At 32.8% G+C, this 21186-nt stretch overlaps 1 protein-coding gene and 1 long non-coding RNA gene across 3 annotated transcripts in view; one reads left to right on the top strand and one right to left on the bottom strand.

The window, feature by feature from the left end:
* The window catches only part of LOC143232411 (uncharacterized), a 123332-nt gene extending 115664 nt beyond the window's left edge, over window positions 1–7668 (top strand). For both annotated transcript variants that reach the window (XM_076467853.1, XM_076467854.1), the window contains exon 4: window positions 5808–7668. In XM_076467853.1, the coding sequence (XP_076323968.1) occupies window positions 5808–6422 (615 nt within the window). In that variant the 3' untranslated portion in view covers window positions 6423–7668. The remainder of the gene's footprint in view (window positions 1–5807) is intronic.
* Window positions 7669–8218: 550 nt separating this feature from the next.
* LOC143232413 (uncharacterized) lies at window positions 8219–19872 on the bottom strand. Its single transcript, XR_013017526.1, has 2 exons — window positions 19411–19872; window positions 8219–9210 (listed from the first exon to the last, which is right to left on the bottom strand). It is a non-coding gene; the product is annotated as an uncharacterized LOC143232413 (long non-coding RNA).
* Between the last annotated feature and the right edge of the window lie 1314 nt (window positions 19873–21186).

Genomic DNA, 21186 nt, shown 5'->3' with positions numbered 1-21186 from the left:
GTTTATGGAAATAATTATCAAGAAATATAATTTAAAAAACACATCTTTCTAGAACAAAAGAGGTTAAGCAGGTATTGGAAGCTAACACATTAAAATATTATATAAAAGCAAAGTACCCGTCCCTAGTGACGGGAAACGTTTAAGCTAATTTATCAATTTCAGTTATTTCATGGACTTTGTGTGTTTTTTTATTATAGCAAAGCCACATCGGGCTATCTGCTGAGCCCACCGAGGGGAATCGAACTCCTAATTTTAGCGTTGTAATTTCTAGACTTACCGCTGTGCTAGTGGGGGCATCCAGGGACTTTATAAAGGTTAATAGTGTTGCACTCTTAGTTTCACTCGGAGTTGAGCTACTTATACTGCCCACCATGACACTAATCGTTGAGCATTTGAGTCATGTTAAGAGCTACTCAACAATAACGTAAATCTACAGTTTTATTCTTTAGTTTACGTCACATTTTGTAATAAATAATGTGGGAGTAATTCCAAACAATTCAATGTAGAATATCCTGTTTGCCAAATAAACTTTGATATTAACATTATTCATGTTTGTTCTCCTGTCATTACAAAAGTGAATGTTGAGGTTTACCTGCGTACACAGCTTTTCAAAGAATGACAGACGCCACGATTCTCACTATATATAAGAAGATGGTAGGTTAAAATGCTGTTGTAACAATATCAAGTTGTATCTAGTCTTAAACTAATCTGCATATCCAAATTTTCATGGTATATTAAGCTTACATTTAATCGTTGACTGTACAGATAAATATTTAAAATAAATGTTACTAAAAGATTAGCGTAACAAAATACAAAAACGTTTTTATTTTAACCTCATTCAAGCCTCAAGTTACTGTTTTGTTTCCATATCGTTCTACATACATCATTTTGAATAACAGTTTTAAGTCTTTGTGTATTACAACATTCAGTGTAAAGAATTCGACAAAAATGTATTTTATTTTATATAAACAATAAGTAATTGCAATAAATAGTATGATTAATTGTAGCGATATTTTTGTTTGCTTTTTTATCTGTGTGTGATTTTACTGTTATTGGGGGCCTTTCTTCCTTTAAAAAAAGGTTCCAAGTTTAAAGCCTTTTGTCCCAGAGAAAAGAGTGGAAAAATGATAAACACGTTTCTTTTGCAATAAAACCAAGTTTTTCGGACGAATATTAAAAGTATCTTTAGAACTACATGGTTTTTGTTCTCACGGTTGCTAGGTTTAGGTTTTTAAATATCTTTTGAGAAACAAACATCTGTAATATTTGATATTTAAAACTGATTGTTAATAGTAACAGCTTAAAAGGTTAGTGAAATAAGTGTAGATCTAAATAATAGAATCAATAATATATAATTTATCATTACTTTCTATGTAGTTAAGCCTGCAATGTATTTCTATGTACTTGAAATATGTAAGTATACGTAGCTGTACTTATGCCATATTGTTGCCATAGGTATAGTTTAGTCTACCCTATATGTTAATATGGATTTTTCTGAATGTGCAATATATTGTCACCGTACACATGCACTTTATCCGCATTCTCAGTTTAAATGTATTTAAACCTACCATATAAGCTGTTAGTATATTTTGAACCGCACTATATTGTTATTACGCGTATAACGTAGTTTATATTAGTTTCTTACTTTAAATATAGTTGAACCAACGCTACATTGTTAGTTTCAATGTAGTATTTATGTCCATTAATAACTTGTGAAAGGGTAATTTTATTATAGCATATGATTTTTAGTCTTTGTGCCTGTCATAATGTGGCATTATCCTACTAACAGTGAGAGGATTTACAACTGAAAACTAAGGGGAACGAATCAAACATTTTATAGTTCTGTACCAGTACAGTGGCCTTATCAACCAGGGATACGTTTAACATTAGTATAGTTTTACCTAAGCAGCATTGTGACTTAAAATGTTATTAAGTCACGTTTGTATCTATATGAATATAATAGTACTGTCTGTGGTAACTACTTCGCAGAGTGTGAACGGATCCTCATCAAAATTGGTATGGAGGCTCATTAGGTCCATATTTTCAGTGTTACATTTCGCGTTTTGCAGTTTTTTGTGCTAATAAAATATACTCCAGCTAATTAATATTAGACTAGATGTACTTCCGTAGGATTTCCAAAAATGTTATATTTCAATAATAAATAAAACCAAAATTAAAAGTAACAAATATTTCTATTCTTTTGCTTTTGAGTTTCATACGATATGCTATGTTGTGGCCTACAGAATGCATAATTCTCCTCGTGGTTCATGGCATGCGCACGTTTTACTGACATTATGACTGTACATATTGCAACTTTAATTACCCCTTATATGACGTAATTTGAGTGTCTACTGATTCACTGACAGACACACTATTGTATAGTGGTGTGATTGGTTAAAACAAATGTCCCTTCAAAGCGGGAAAATAAGGCTTAATCTAAGTAATATTGAGCAGGTATAAATCTTCTAAAGAAAAAGTATCATATTACTTAATATAATTAGAGAGGGACAGCTGATCTCAAACCTTTGGGATTTCTAGTAACGAGTAACATTCTAATGTTATTTATGATATGCACACACAAAAAGACTTGTCTTCATTTGGTAAAAATCAAAATTTACCTTTCAGTGTTAATAATTCATTAGCTGTGTTTTACCTTTATGATTTTTTCTAGTCTTGTCAACTTGAAAATCCGATATTTTAATTAGTCACTTAACCAGATTTGCAAAGAAGTGAAAAAAAAAATTAGAAATTTCGCTTCTGATCTCAGAACCCCTATAGGAATAGTAAGTTCCTCTGTTCTGTTCCCAGAGTTTCTGAGAAGTCGACATATCTTTAAGCTCGGTTTATCAACCACATGCCTTAGTACAGCCTCAGGGGCGGCAGCCAGGTTAAACCAAACTATCAAAGTTGTGCCCGCATTCGTAAACTGGTTTTGTACACGCAATCATCGTATTTGTACAGGTCTTTAACTGACGATAAGAATGCCGAAGTTTTATTGTTAATTTAAAAGAAATGTACTTAATGCATGAATTTCGGAAATCTTATGTTTAACGTCATGTTATTTTATTTGTATTTCGAATGAATAACTGATATTCTGTTAAGATAATTCAAAATTATGTAACGTGTGTTTGCGGGAACTGGAATTATGCAATTGAAAAGTTTCTTAATTATAGAAAATAGTTTTGTACATTTAACTGTGATACCATACATACCCTGCTTTGAAAGCTGCTGTTACAGAGTTTTTACAAGCATATTTTATAGAGTAAATGTGGAAATATTTAAAGCTTAAAAATGCTTAAAATCGAAACGTGATACTATATAAATGTGATACTACATAAAGTACTAAAAATGTACTATCACAACAAGTGTTTTGTTTTAATCCACGAACTTAGGAGAACGTACTATTAAAAACAATAGTGTTGTTTGTAATACCACTATAGAGAACACACTGCTACTGAAACTGTCTCACGTTAATCCACTAAGTAGGGATAACATACTAGGACCAACACAAGTTTTACAAGTCTTTGTATGCTCGGAAGACACTAAGCTTACTTTACCAACAACGGTTTACGTTTTTCTCGGAAAGCACTTGACAATGACACACAACAACGATTTACATTTATTCAGAAATTACTCAGAGTGACACATATCAATGATTTAGGTGTATTCAGACAACACTTAAGAATGACACATATCAACTGTTTAGGTTTATTCAGAAAACACTTGAGAATGACGCATATCAATGATTTACGTTTATTCAGAAAACACTTAAGAATGACACATATCAACTGTTTTGGTTTATTCAGAAAACACTTAAGAATGACACATATCAACGGTTTAGGTTTATTCAGAAAACACTTAAGAATGACACATATCAACGGTTTAGGTTTATTCAGAAAACACTCAAGAATGACACATATCAATAATTTACGTTTATTCAGAAAACACTTAAGAATGATACATATCAACGGTTTACGTTTATTCGTAAAGAATTTTGAATTCCTTATTACAACATTCTATAATTTCTGAAGTCCAAAATACATAAGTTTCCTGTCGTTTCCATTTAGAATACAAAGCTACTGACAATGAAACAGTGAAAATTAATATAAATATTTCCAGGTCACTTGCTATTGAAGTAAAGTGTATGCTATCAACATTATGATCAAAAATTAAGAAAACACTGTTTTTGTAAAGAAGGAATGAAATTAGATTTAGACTCTATAGGTTACTATTGTATAAAATTTAGACTGTATAGGTTACTATTGTATATTTTGTACCTGTCATGTCTAATCAACTATGTTTAATATCTTCATACTTCAAATTAAAGTTTAATATTGAATCTGAAATTGGTATACTTTTCTATTCACCGTGTGAAGCATGGATGAAGTATAATTGAAATGTTCGAGGTAGTTTTAAATGACCTAATTTGAAACACCATAATTTAGAGGAAACAAATGAACCTAATGTCTGACTTTCATCATTTGGACGTAATAACTGTGCTAATAAGAAACTCGCCAGATTGCTGTCTTTAGAGAAAAGGGCACGTTACAGAGACACCCTGAGGGCTAAGTACTGAAGTATTGTATAGTTAGCGTGGAAACTGAATCGTCTCATGGATATTGATATCGCTAATGACACATATTAATAATATCCAGTAATTATTCCAACCCCAGTCATTTATTACAGCGACTGTAACGTGTGTTATAGTTTTTGTTGGATGCCTTGTAATCTGAAATATTACTATATTGGTGTAGTGTAAAAACAAACAGAGATAGATTGTCATGCTTTAGTTCCAACATATATCATCAAGACAACACGGTATTTTCTTTAATCTATAAAACAAAGGAAATAGTTTTAAAGTAATAATAATCCCTCGGTTGCATAAATATATAGCCATTCATTAAAATTTATTTTTAAAACATTTTACTGATTAGTTTGTGCGAAATTCATGCCACGAGAAAACTGTAAGAAATAGAAGACATAACAAAAAGGAGATAATAGTTGTAAAATGTAAATGTAATTATGTGTACTTCAGAATATAGATCTACAGTGTACCTTACTTTGTACCTAGAATTATTGTATTCTTTTTCAATACATTTTCTTAAACTTTTAAGAAAAGTCTATTTTCTTGGTCCATTACTTTATTGATAACAGAGTCTCTAACGTATTACAGAAATATGTAAACAAAGGTACCACCGACATTGCACTTAAAACCCTTTTTATTTTTGGCAGGATTCTCTAAGTATTTCACAGAGAAAATGTGCAATTTCACCCAAAGTTTTGGTCAGCTCTTGACAATGACAATTGTACCAGGCACACACATAAACTTTCTAAATGTGGTGCAATATGTATGCCTCACAGGTAGTGAATAATAAAAACCAAGCTGCTAATTTGACATATAAAGTCTTTTTTTTTTTTTTTTGCTTCAGTTTTAAATGAATCTTTGTTAAGTTGCTATACAAATCTTGAGGTGATAGGTATCGTGTTTTGTACTTTCGTGATATTACATAAACATCAGTAATAAACCTGAAATAGAAATAGGTGGTCACATAAACATTCAACTAATAGAGACAGTAGACAAGACAATATTAAAGGTGCTTTATATTTTAAGGACACTGTTTTCATCAGAAAAAAACAGTATTAGTCCAAATGCGGTGGTCTTTATTGAGAAGAGGAAGGAACAGTTCGATTAACTTTGCCTAAGTCATTGGCTTTTATGTATATATACATAACACTATAACCTTTTTATCGGTTTTGTCATATTTTACTCTCTCCATTCTAATGATTTCATTGCACTGATTTACTAGGTCTGGTTCCAGAACCGAAGAGCCAAATGGAGAAAACAGGAGAAAGCTGCAGGAAACGTCACGCAAGCCCAGGGGTATAACCCGTACACCTTGCCACCACCATCTACCACTGCAACGACAGTGCTCGGACCACCAAATCCTTTTAGTTCGCTCAACTTTCCCAGGAAACCATACGATCCTGCACTTTTCAGTGCCACCTCGAGACTCCCTCCCTCGTATTTGCCATCTGCAGCCACAGGTCTGTTGCCACCAGCAGGAGCCTACCTAGGACCGTCGGCATATGCCTTGCGCGACCTCGCGTCTTACCCCAATTCCCTCCTGCCCGCAACAATGTCAGCTCCATTTTCATCTCCGTATCCAACAACCTCGTTTCAAACATTACTGGCCAATTTATCGGCCCAAAGCAGACCAAAGTTGCCGGGAGAGGCCACTAGCGAACATTACGCAGGACTTCTCAGTCATTTGCCTTCGGTCTCATCGGCCACGGGCATTCTACCCGGTCCCTTGGAATTTGACCGTCGGAGCTCGAGTATAGCAGCTCTTCGCATGAAAGCAAGAGAGCATGAGATTCGTATGGAAATTATTCGAAAAGCAAACGGTGAATTTATCAGTTGAAGAAATCAACAAGTTCTTTTTTTCTTTTTTCATTAAAAACGCAGTTCTGGTCAGGAAGAAAAAGTTTCAAACCAAAGCTGCTGGCCGTTACTTGTGGAAGTTGCTAAGAACGTCTATTCAATCAACGTCTTTATTTCGTACTTTCAGACTGTGATTTTTATGGCCTTTAATGCATTTAGTTTCCGTCCAATAGAGTGAAATAGACAATATGGTTGTAAAATGCATGGCCTTAATCGTTTTGCACATAGTATGAAATGTTCACTCTAGTGTATGATCCACAGTCTCGTTGAATATTAAACAAATTAACAACAGCACCGGTTACATTCACCTTGAAAAAATAATTCCTTAGTATGGTCAGATACTGAGGTTTACTGGGGCACCTTACTTACGCTTTCCTAGTGTATTATTTTAACTTCCAAACATTTAGAATTTTAAGAGAAAGAATAACCTAAACTAAACGATATCAGGTTATTAAATCGTTATATTACAACAAGTAGTCCTTTCGTAGTTGTCTTCTTCCACTGATATAAAGTCCAGAATAGCTCGAATTTTTATTAGTGATAATATTAGAAAAGACGTTATGCTATACAGTTTATTGCTTGTTAGTATTTATTACAGCTGTGCGAGTTGAACACTTTTATGTTGAGGGTTTTGCAGTTTAAAATAAAAATATTCCGTCGATATCCGAGTCAATGCTATGGTGTCTATATGGAAGGGTTGTAAATTTGTAATATCATAAACCATCTGGTGGCTGGTCGTGTAACATAGGCGCCAGAGATATATGTGGAAAAACTTTTATATGTTTATCGTTATAGATGTTTTCTGTGTCTACGAGCGGGCTTTAGCACTTACACATTTGGAAAACTAATTAGCGCTTCTATTTTTAAAAGTAAGATCATATTTGGAAAAGTAATTAGTAATAACAAAAACTGAGTTTTGAGTTCTTATAATGATGTATTTTGGAAAATAAGCATTAAAATATTTAATATAATTAAATTTCTACTTACTAAGCCCGTAGGTGATGCAAGGTGATTGTATACTGACTTTAAATACTTGACAAAAACCGTCCACTTTTTAAAGATTATTTTGTTTGTTTAATTTTACGAGCAACCTAACACCAGCAACCTTTCAGTTATGTCTATAAATAGTTACTAAAAGATCCATAATGTAAAACAATGATCTGAGCGTATTGGATGTCCTGGTTTGAAGATTGGCATTTGTAATAAAGACAGTATGTGGTTCTTTACTGTGTGGATTGAGCACTTTGAATAGTAATATAAATCACCAGCACTTCTTAACTGTGTTGTGAAACACAGCTATCTTTCCCAGCAAAGCTTTTAATAATGTTACAACATTAATGATAGTGAATACAGAAACAAAGATTAATTTTAATATACATCATGTAAATTATTACACAGTAACGCTGTTAACGTACAAAGTGATTGTTTACTTAATGTTTCTGCCTTTAATATTTAGAAAAATTCTTAATCATTTACCACCTACGACAACTTTTATAATACAACGAATTTAAATGTTTTTTAAACATGTCATGCCAACTCTATGGGCTTGTAACACCAAACATCAAGTTTTAATACTCCCGTTGGTCAGAAAACAGAGAGCCCATTAATGTATCTTTGCGCTTTACAAGAAACAAGCAAACTTTTAAATATCTAAGTGTAACCTCAGTGGCACAGAGGTATGTCTCTGGACTTATAATGCGAGAAAGCGTGTTGCTATACGCATAAAACTCTTATGTGGCTTTGTGTTCAAATAACCATCATCAAAGTGAATATAACTTGACACTTTCAAAACAGTTTTTATTCTAGAAAGATAAATAAATGCTATAAAAATAAAATTATTTATGAATAAAATAACTAAAATTGATAAAGTTTGTTGCTTAGTGGCGTATTTTATGTAATTAATTTGTTACCAGCTGTGTTGTTTGTTTGTTTTCAGTTATAGAAAATATTTCATTAGAGGAAATTTCAGGCCATTCAGAAAGAAAATAAATGCATTAATTTTGAAAGATTGAAAGAAATTAAACTGGTTATTTTGTTAAACTTGAATTTTATGGAAATGAACCGTATTCAAACTTGCGTTATTGCATACTCTAATCCTGTAATGCTTGACATTTGTAAGGAAAATAATCGATACCGAAGTCGTAAAAATACAGTACATGAGAAATTTGGCTAGATGAACTATAAGTTAGGAATGTTTTATATAACCTGTATATTTTTGTATATAATTAAACTCCAACCATGCCTACTCGAAAGGAAGAAAACCAAACCAATTTATCATTCATAGTTTACAACCCTCAAAATCTTGCAGCTGTGAAAAGCAATGAATAAAGAAAGAGAAATGAATATATCTGAAGTAATTATTAATGAAATTAATTGTATAAGAGTGAATATGCTATCTACTTCTATCTTACTCTCTTTTTTAATATCGTCTTTCTTTGAATTTGCGCGTAATGTTTTGATTTTATAGTCTGTCGAACATTGTTTACATTAAACATGAAAATAACATGTTGAGATTGAGATAACCTAATGGTGTTACAAAAACACTAGACCCAAGGACAATTGGCTAAGAAAAACGATGTGGAATTTTGTGGGCCAGAATGAAATAATTGGAAAATTACGCAAAGAAATACAAAAGTTTTGTAGGTTGCAGATAGAATGGGCTGTTTCCTGCTGCCTTGTGCCAGTTAATTACGTGTAGAGAACGACTTCATTGCTGTTGACCAACGCAACGTTACAGATGTTAAGGGGTGGCGGCGTATGTAAACGACCTTAAAATAAAAGAAAAACAGATGGATCAGATAACTTTCTTTGCAGGAACGCAAAAAAACAAAACAAGTTGCACCAGTTACAATGTTATTCACACACAGATGTTAACTTAAATGTCAAAATATTTCTTTAAAAGTAAAATTTAATATAAAATATTCACTTTAAACCGATACATTAAAACCCATCGACGATATGTTTTGTTTGTCCTACCAATAAAAACGGTAAAAGTCATACTCAGGCAAACAATATTAATATTACCATTTTATTATTAACTTAATTTTGCCCCCCGCTAGTACAGCGGTATGTCTTCGGATTTACACCATTAAAATCAGCAGTTCGATTCCTCTCGGTGGGCTCCGCAGATAGCTCGATATGGCTTTGCTATAAGAAAATACACACATACTTATTCCTGAATAATCGATATGAAGATTAATTCGGAAGTTTTATGGAAATATTTCATATAGATATGTTATAGAACTGTTCACGTAAAAGTTATGAGATAAATAACCTACAAAATACTCAAAAAAAGGAAAGAACAAAAAGCAGGTATTTATTGAATAGTTGAAAGTAGATTTTTTAGATGCTGTAACAACGAAAATTATATCAACCTTCACCTGAAAACTTTTAAAAGTACGATACGTACACTATAAACGGGAAAATGCTACAAAGCAAGATATAAATAGGCCGCGCATAGCCAGGTGGTTAAGGCACTCGACTCGTAATCTGAGGGTCGCGGATTCGAATCCCCGTCACATCCCTTTCAGCCGTGCGGGCGTTGTAATGTTACAGTCAATCCCACTATTAATTGATAAAAGAGTAATACAAGAGTTGGCGGTGGGTAGTGACGACTACCTGCATTCCATCTATTCTTACACCGATAAATTAAAGACGGCTAGCACAGATAGCCCTCGTGTAACTTAGCGCAAAATTGAAAACAAACAAACAGATATAAATAACATGTGCGCTGTTGTAGGTAAGAGAAACAAACAACACTTTAAAAAATATATACAACCAACGGCGTGGAAAAGGTATCAAGTTAAATATACGAAAAAAGTATATACAGCAATTTGTTTATAAGATATTATAAGGTAGGATGTACAAACAGCGACTAACCTGATTTTAGGTAAGATATACGAACGAAATTTTGAACTATGTTACAAATTAAAATGTATAAATAATATGCACGATCTGTGTTAAGATGATACGTAAAAAACAATAACTTGGAAGCAGAGGCGTAGATTTTTTACACCCGATGGGGGGATGATTTTTGCAACCACTTATGTGGACTGTTCAATTTGCAATTGGTAATCTCTGAACCTGAAAGCTGTAAACATGCAGTCACAGAGTAATCTTGTTGCCACTATACTCAGTATACATGTATACTTCGGCCTACTGACTGATACTTACGAACTATCACTTTGATCGAAAAGCTTAGAAGCACGCCTATATTAAAGATGTACATTTCGGCTACTGAAAAAGCCGACATCTAGGCCTAATTATGTAATTCGATTGGTAAGAACACGAGAATCACAAGAACAAATACACAATTTGTAGGCCTGTGATGCAATAAAACAATTCAACAGACCAAACTGTAGGAGGGGATGATTGCATGCAACATACACCCTACCTAAAATGAAGGAGGGGATGTATACCCCCATCCTTCCCCCCAGGATATACGCCCCTGCTTGGAAGATGTTACAAGGCAAAACTTGCAAACAATACACTGGAAGATGGAAGTAAGACATACAAACAAAATCAACAAGGTGGTTTTAGGTACAAAAATAAAACAAGAGTAACAATATTTAAACTTTATATGAGAATTATAACAAAGTGACATGAAATCTACTTGGAAACGTTAACAGAATCATTACATAAACAATCATCTGGGTATTGTAACAAGATAACTGGTATAAACAATTGCTTAAGTACTGTAACAGAGTGATCTTAATAAATAACCATTTGTGGGTTGAAACAAGATAATTTATATAAACAACCACCCTAAGATTGTAACGTAGTAAATGAGATAACAACCACTTCAGGACTGATCAAAGTGTTATTTGTCAACATGGAAGCTGGCTATAAGCTATTTTGTATCACTATTCATTTGGAGACTGTATTACAGTTAAGTAAGTAACACAACTATCAGTTTGAATGGTGTAATAAAATTAGCTGTGTAAACAGCAGTGAACGAAATATAAATATAGAACTTTTTTTTAAAGAATAAGATAGCAACTTTTCTCTGTGATTGAAGTCAAGTAAACTATATCGACCCTCTTCTGGAAAATTTAACAGAAAAAATTGTAACAACAACCTTTTGGAGGCTTTAAACTACATAATTACAATAATATATGTAAGTCGTTATATTATTATTTGGTATTTTCAATCTGAGCTAAACGGCCAGACCAGAGATAGTTTGTTTTTGAATTTCGCACAAAGCTACTTGAGGGTTATCTGTGCTAGCCGTCCCTAATTTAGCAGTGTAATACTAGAGAGAAGGCAGCTAGTCATCACCACCCACCGCCAACTCTTGGGCTACTCTTTTACCAACGAATAGTGGGATTGACCTAACATTATAACGCCTCCACAGCTGAAAGGGCATGTTTGGCGTGACCGGGATGCGAACCCGCGACCCTCAGATTACGAGTCGCACGCCTTAACACGCTTGGCCATGCCGGGCCACCAGAGGGAGACCTTAAAGTTTAGGTATAACTATCTCTAATTAAGTACTATTGACCAAAAACCTAGAAATTTGTCACAAGCATCCAATGACTTCACTGCTACTCATATTCGAATAACGAGTGACTATTACTTTATAAGACATCTACAGTTAAAAGCAGGCGGCCCGGCATGGGCAGGTTGGTTAAAGCGTGCGACCGTTATAATGTGACAGTCAATCCCACTCTTCAATGGTTAAAGAATAGCCCAAGAGTTGGCGATGAATGCTGATGACTAGCTCTCTTCCCTCTAGTCTTACACTGCTAAATTAGGGACGGCTAGCACAGATAGCCCTCGAGTAGCTTTGTGCGAAATTCAAAAACATAGCAAACAAACAGTTAAGAGCGTATTCAAAGTCTGATTTTTCCAATTCGAAAGTCTGGAAACTAAACAATAAGTCACAACCGGTTATGTTATCTGGAAAATATAATAAAGTAATAAAATATTAAGTTACAGCCATAATTTAACCAATATCTGAGAAGTTATTACCAAAAGAGAATGCATAGATAATAACCTAACAAACTAAAAACAACCCCAAATAACTAATATCAACATTCATCTGAGAGAAGTGTAGGAATGTAAATGACATCACCATTTATCAGTGAACTGTAATAATTTACAACATGCTAATATTTATTTTGAAGTTCCAATACAATAAATATATACATTTTCATTTGGTGTATGTTAAAGATCAATAGATGTTGTTGGTGCTGTGACTAAGAGCTTTCGTATGGGAGTTTTAATAAAGCTTATTTTGTATCAACATTCATTCGAAAGCTGTTAAAAATATTACCATTCGCCTGCATGAAAGTTATAGAAAGCTGAACTGTATGAAAACTCGTTTTGGATCATTAACAAAGAAAGTTATGGTTGTAATGGTTGAAATAAAGTTAATTACTTCAACAAAACAAAGAATATTAACATGTTAGACTAGATAGTGGCTCGTTTCATATCTGGAAAAATGGGACACTTTTTTACATACCTTTTATTTGAAATTCGTAGGTAATAAATTGAGAGAAATTCATAAAATAAATATATGATGATATATATAGGTGATGTTTATCATACATAATTGGTTCATTATTTTTCAAAGTTTCACCAGCCTTCAGAATTCAAAATGTAAGATCATCAATTATTGTAAATTGCAACAAAGTAAATTATATCAACGTTCATCTGTGAGTTTTAAAATAAAAAAAAACTGTATATATGTGTGTGTAAGTCGTACATGATTGGTTAGTTAAACAATAAATTAAACCTTTTAACCAATAATAATAGTCCTTAATAAGCTTCATCGAAATAAAATGTATTAAACTTAACGTCAGACTACGACGAAGTAAACACATACCTCCTTAAACTTTAAAAGTAAAATTACACTGAGCACTCAGCTGAAACTTGTTACAGTATAAATTATAGGCTGAATAAAGCAGCTGTACGATAATATTTATTCATAAAACTTAAATTAAAACACATTGTAACAAAGTAAACTGCAGTTATCTGTAAACACACGATCAGTGATCTTATAGTTTCAACACGGTAAACTTTATTAACCTTCATTAAGTAACTGTGAAACTAAACTATATATGTAAAATCGGCTGGTTTGGGTTGAGAAAATTTTTATGTAGAGGAGCGGACAACGTTTCGACTTTCTTCGGTCATTGTAAGGTTCACAAATATATTTTTCTCTACAAGTGAGTTTTCTCGTCATCACGGAAAACTAACCTATAAAACAATCATCTAGAAGATGTAATGACAACAATAATCTGAGAGGTTTATTAACAAAGTAAATTGTACAAACACTTATATGGTTATTACATAAAGTAGACTGTACAAAGATTCACGTGGTTATTATATAACAAATTATGTATTAATGTGGATTCTCATATATACAATACGTTATATAAATATTCATGGAGATTCTCATATATTGACAGTTTATATAAGCATCCATACAAATTCTAAAAAATAAAACTCTGTACAAATATCTATGTCTGTGTACTTGAAGTTTTTACTAGAAGTTTGTATAGAAAACATTTCAATATATGCCCTAAACCAGGGACTCTCAAACTTTTTTATTTGTTCAGGCCATATGAATTGTTTTCTTTTCTTTCTCGATGGATCACAATAGAATCTATATACACTATGCTGTTGTTTAGGATAACTCACGGACCACAGGCTCAGAACCTCTGGTCTAAACCAAATAGACTACATGAACTATTATCCGAATTCCTTAAAATAAAACATAAAGTATCTTTAAACTTTTACCTATGTGGTTGATAATATTATTTGTAAACACTTATATGAATAAAATTTAAAGCAATCCACATGAGACTAGTAACGTGTGAGTGTTTTCTATTAACATTTAATTATACATATGAGTATTGTTCAGGATGTTTTATTTAATATATGTATAGTATACGTGGATTATGAATGTTCAATGTGACAGTATACTTCAACAAGTAAAATAAGAAAGAGCAGTAGACCAATGATAAGATTAAAAATAAGTAGCCGTTAGTTGAGAAAAATAATCACTAGTAAATAGAAATATTTTGATAAGAAGAGGAATGAATACGTTATTGGTAAGGAAAACACAACAAAGATCGCTGGTGGACAGAAAACCAGATCTTCAACAATACAGGCCTGCGAATTTAAATTTCATGAAAGTTATTTTGGTTTTAATAACAAATTTTCCATAACTGAGCTGCGCAGATTTCGAAAATAATATTCAATATGTTTTTTTCTGTCGCTTAAGGATTTTTTTACAAATTGGGAAGAAAAAATTTTACTTAGGCCAAATTTACAACAAATATAACGGAATATATTTGGGTCATAGACGTAACCTCTTGTTACCAAGCGACAAATAAGTAGTATCAAAGAGAAAGAAATGTCAGAGTGCACGTACAAATAAATACTATCCAGAAATGACACGTCATATGACCTGTTAACCGTTTATATATTAGCGGTGTGTTTCTCGAAGGTACTAGAACGATCAATAAGACCCTCAGGTTGTGATTGGTCTAAAGAAATCTATAGCCAGTGGTTTCAACATTTTAAACGTAGCAAAATGTGACCCTATTTCAATGAAAATGATTCATTTATGTAAAAGTGCATACGACGTTTTGTGAAAAATCTGCACGTTATGGAGAGAAGTGGATAGGAATTACTGTAGAACACGTGACAATTTTAAGACAATAAAGCCATTGCAGACTTGTGTGACAGGAAATGCTTGAATTCATTCATAAAAATAAAATATATATACCAGTAAACCATTAATTAAATGAAAAACATGTAGACAACTGATAAAAAGAAAATCTAATTAATTTGTTGGTGAGAGGAAAGACAGGTGAGCTATTAGAAATACGAAAGAAAGGAAATTGATGGTAAGACAAAATAAAAAACAGGCATATTGTTGTGACAGGAAGAAAAACAATTCAGTAGTTAACAACAATATTACATGATTAGTAAGAGGAAAAATAAATAGATTATTAATGATATGAAAGAATTTAAGAGGCGAGACTGGAAGGAAAATTATAAAAACAAGTTTGGTTTGTTTTGAATTTCGCGCAAAGTTACACGAGGGCTATCTGTGCACGAGGACTATCTGCGCTAGCCGTCCCTAATTTAGTAGTGTGAGACTAGAGGGGAGGCAGCTAGTCATCACCACCCACCGCCAATTCTTGGACTATTCTTTTACCATTGAATAGTAGGATTGACCGTCACATTATAACGCCCCCACGGCTGAAAGGACCAGCATGTTTGGTGTGATGGGGATTCGAACCTGCGCCCCTCGGATTACGAGTCGAGTGCCTTAACCACCTGGCCATGCCGGGCCATAAAAATAAGTACAAGTGTAATTTGGTAAGAAATAGAACATCGATAAAAGGAAACACAAAAACAGAATAACTCCGGTAAGACAAAAAATAAGAAGAGGGAAGCAGGTCGTTGGTAAAAACAAACATCTCTAGTGAGAACAAAGAAATTATCGTTTTATAAAACTCTCTGACTTCTTTGAAGTACAATCGCATACTTCGTCGAAAAACTAGAAATTGAAAACGCGACCTCAAACTCATAAATAATAGTAATTCACTGTTGAGAGGGTATTAAAACTTGCAGGTGAATCCAATAGACTGTTAATTATTAGGACGAAGACAGAATCTTGGAAAAGATAAAACAGTAAACTGTGAACTATGAGATGCTTGCTATTTTTATGTGATTTCTTATCATACACGTCTGTTGCTTTTGAAGAAAAACTCAAATACGTATTTCAAAAAGCGTGAAATCTGGAAATTAAATTTTCTACTTGAAATGCTAGAATTGTTTCACGAAATGAATTTAATCACACACGCGCGCACAAAAATATACACACCTTTAATTAGATATGTCGATGAAGCCTCTGCTATAAACACAAGGACGTCACTAACGATACAGGAAAATAAGTGTAACAAACAAGTTGCTCTGACTTTGTCAGAAAATAATCACACGTGAATAACTGAAATTCTAAACAAAAAACGTTAAGACACTGCTTTTAAAGTAATCAAACTCATATTCAGCACCATGCGGTTAGTTGTCACAAGCTGTTATTGCTTTCACAGAAAATATTTAATTAATTGGTAGATGGCACAGTGTAAATTGAAAGTTGATTTATAAGATTTATCATTCGAAGGTTTCTGATATCACTTTTAGGAAGATACATTACGTTTGTTAGAGTGGTGCCGGCATCAACAAGACACTGTGATCTTGAGTCATTTACTAGTTTCAGTAATGCAAAAAACGTGTCTTCTCTGCTGATTTTCTGATCACGTTTTCAAGTTATGTTCGCTGCAACTTAGAAAAGAGAAAGAATCATAGGACTTTCTTGAGTAATAAGATAAAAATGCAATTATTTTCCTGCAAGTAAAACGAAGTCGATGTTGAGGGATTGTTTATTACAAAGATACCATCTGCTGTATTAGAATTATAATACTGATTACCATGATATACCAAATTCTACACGAATAATCTATCCTTTGTTCAGCACACCAGGTGTAAATACGATCATCAAACCATCGTTATGCGATAATAGGTTTAAAGAAAATCATATTTACTATAACCTTGCAGTAATTTATTTTAGACTGATCATTTATTTACTGTTCATGATGCTACAAAAATACATAAGTTCAACTAATCAATCTAACATAGAAATACAATATCCTATAACCGACCACTTTCGATAGGTGGATCTTTTTTTCCTCAGTAGCAAACTGAAGTTATTATTTATTATTAGAATCATCTGTGCGATATTCTACAACACCCGTCTTATTCATTGTTAGAACTCTAACTTACTTTACATATGATTTCTGTACATTTATAGTAAGATAATATGAAGAATCCGACAACTTCATAAATAACATAATAAACAGACAAATGAAAATTAATTCGTTAATATCGTTCCACAGAACGTTACATTTGTAAGAGAGAAAAAAGAAATGAACAACTTGTTCTGAGGTGAAACGTCATGTGATAGATAGTTTGGGGTGTTTTGTTTTGAATTTCGCGTAAAGTTACACAAGTACTATCTGCGCTAACCCTCCCTAATGTAGCAGTGTAAGACTAGAAGGAAGGCAGCTAGTCATCACCACCCACCGCCAACTCTTGGGCTACTCTTTTAGTTACTTTTTTTACCAACGAATAGTGAGATTTACCGTCACATTATAACACCCCCACGGCTGAAAGGGCGAGCATATTTTGTGCGAAGGGGACTCGAACCCGCAACCCTCGGATTAGTAGTCGAGTGCCTTAACTACCCGGCCATGCTGAACCATTAATAGACAGTAATAAATCAATCATCAGTTATCCATATGATGCTAATTTTTATTACATAAGTATTGATTATCAAAATAAGCTACATTTATTGTTATACAGTAGTAAATATTCATTACCTGAACAACTACGTTTTTAATTCTAGGTTTCAATCAGCCCGTTATTTTTCACATAATATAACCTTCCCGTTCAAAGTTCTGAGTGTAAGTAGAACAAAGTGTCTAAGAGCATAAAATGGTAAAATAAAAAGGCAATACTACTAGACATCCAACGACATTAATCGGGACAGGTATTTATGTGAAGGAGTACCTTATAGGTAAGGAAAATCATGACATCTATTAACCTGAAAACGCCAGACAAAGGTAAATGGTTTATTCACAGTCACATGAGTGGCTACACTGCAGTCTTGAGTCTGAATATGTTAACTTGCTATGAGTCAGCTTGTGTACGTGGGAAGATAAACAAATGAAATACATATGCGTGTGTGTGTGTGTGTGTGTGGTCGGAAATGGAGGCTTGCTGTGTGTGTTTATATATATATATTATTAGTATATGGAGATATACTTGTATATTTGGTAGTAAATTAAGCACAGTATAATATGAAGTTTATGTATATATGCATATATTGTGTGTGTGTGTGTGTTTGATAGTAAATTAAGCACAGTATAATATGAAGTTTATGTATATATGCATATATTGTGTGTGTGTGTTTGATAGTAAATTAAAGCACAGTATAATATGAAGTTTATGTATATATGCATATATTGTGTGTGTGTGTTTGATAGTAAATTAAAGCACAGTATAATATGAAGTTTATGTATATATGCATATATTGTGTGTGTGTGTTTGATAGTAAATTAAGCACAGTATAATATGAAGTTTATGTATATATGCATATATTGTGTGTGTGTGTTTGATAGTAAATTAAAGCACAGTATAATATGAAGTTTATTTATATATTATGTGTATATTTAATAGTAAATTAAATTGTAGTAATGATATATTTAGAATTAAATAAAAGTATAATAATTATACGTTTATTAGTATATAAAGGTATATTAGATGTATACATTCAGGAAATGAAAGAGTACTAGTACATGATAAAAATGAAAGTGAAGATATTGAAAAGTATGCATAACAACACGTAAGTAGGTCAATTTCTAAACACCATAACATCTTTTAGGGTTAGAAATTATTATTATTAGCAAATATATTAAGCTACTTCTTAACTATCTTCTTATGAAAATCTACGCCTTGGTAACAATTATTATCGGACATATTAAGCTACTTCTTAGCTATCTTATGAAAATCTACGCCTTGGTAACAATTATTATCGGACATATTAAGCTACTTCTTAGCTATCTTCCTATGAAAGTCCACGCTTCAATAACAATTATTAGCAGATATATAAAGCTACTTCTTAGCTATCTCCATATGAAAGTCCATAGTTTTACATTTTTAAACTTACAATCCTGTTTTAAAACAGTTACGACTAAATCATCGTTATTGGTGTTATACGGTTACCAAACTATCGTCAGTTACATAAACCACGGTAATCATAGGGTAGCACAATTTGGTGTAAATACTGAGGTTCACACCAAGTTTAAAGAAACAACATTCTTTATGTGTATGAATGCACCTAAAAAAATTAACTGAACATTAACAGCTCATAAAACCATTGCTTTACGTACCTCGTATCTCTAATAGTTGTAATACCAAATAATCCGCATAGAGAAAAATACACTCTTCTTGCTCGTCTCTGTGAAACACGTGGTACCAACATTATGTTCCAAGGTCAACGACCTTTAACGAAGAGATTTTTAATGGATATTAAAGGGCTTAGCAAATCAAAAATTGTATTGATTCTTTTCTGACAAAACCAAAGTCACGCACTTTACGTATATAAAAACGGGAAACAGACTTTGAAAGAAAATATCAGTGGCTTAATCAGTAAGAACATACATAACTTCCACTGAGAAGTTTCGTGTGAAGGTTGTTGATGTTTTTCTTCTTTATACCTCGTTAGTTAAACTCTTATCTGCACCGCTTCGAGTAAACAACAGCAAACTTCTGTTGTTATCGTCATTAAACAGTGACGTTCTTTCGTAATTTTTCTGGTGCGAGTGTTCTTTACTAAAAACTGGTTCGTTGTATAACAGTGCGTGTAAATAGTCCAGAAGTAAGTAGTTTATTCACATAATATATGTTACCAGTACAGGATTATTTAAATCTGTTAGATTAGTTATCATATTAAAGCTTGTTATATGGGTCAGTCCAACAATATCTACAATTATTTACTGTCACATTTTATAAAAATCGAATATTATATATTTCAACAAACGTACTGACTTTTACATTAGGTTAATTTGAATGTTAAGCAAGAATCTTAATGTATCTGTAACAATGCATACAATGATGGATTATTTGTTATTCTCCACTCAATATAACAATAATATTAATCGAATGCACAATACGTATAAAACAACCCAGTGTGCGTATAAAATCGAATCAACAGTGTTATTTAAAGAAAGTTTCAGGGTAAGAGCGCAGGGGTGAGGGTTTGGCAAAGCTTATCAAAAGCTGAAAAAAAACCATTTAGAAAGAACGTTTTAGGTTGTCTACAGAGAACTTAAAAGTTGCAGTATCTAAGCTTTTAAAGGTTATAATTTATTAACCTTCTTAACGTGTTTTAGCTATAAAATATCCTTAATTTTTGTAGACTTTAATTTTTTTTGCCAGATATGTCAGAATACAATATTTAAAGCAACAAATTATTTTGTTTCTTTTCATTATGACCAGGTGGTTAAGGCACTCGACTCTTAATCTGAGGGTCGCTGGTTCGAATCCCCGTCACACCAAACATGCTTGCCCTTTCAACCGTGGGGGCGTTATAATGTCACACTCAATCCCACTTTGTGGGTAAAAGAGTAGTCCAAGAGTTGGTGGTGGGTGGTGATGACTAGCTGCCTTCCCTTTAGTCTTACACTGCTAAATTACGAATGGCTAGCGCAGATAGCCCTCGAGTAGCTTCGCGCGAAATTCAAAACAAATCAAACTAAACTTTTCGTTAGATGACCAAAGATTCCTCCAAGAAAGAGCACATGCCTCAATTATCGAGTCAACTTCGTTTTGTTTTCTTGTTATCTGACAGCTATGTTTATATATTTACAAATGTTTAATGTTTTCCCCATTACACGACATTTTATCTTCTGTATACATCGTTACGCTTATAATGAAACACAAAACTTTAGTTCAGTCATGTAAATGCTTGATACTATCACAGTTACAGAATACCAGAAGATGATAAAATCAGAGTATATGTATTTAAAAGCTGTTTTGCTACTTATTATTGTATCTCTATATTTGTTCCTTTTATTTCAAATGACCTATATATTAACAGCTGTCAACATGTTCAGTTTAAGTACGCACGGTAACAACCCGATAGAAGAAGAAACTAAAAAATTATT

The sequence above is a fragment of the Tachypleus tridentatus genome, chromosome 11 (assembly GCF_004210375.1).
Source record: "Tachypleus tridentatus isolate NWPU-2018 chromosome 11, ASM421037v1, whole genome shotgun sequence".
NCBI lineage: Eukaryota > Metazoa > Arthropoda > Merostomata > Xiphosura > Limulidae > Tachypleus > Tachypleus tridentatus.
The sequence above is the reverse complement of the archived record's forward strand: the minus strand, read 5'-3'. Positions and strand labels throughout refer to the sequence as shown.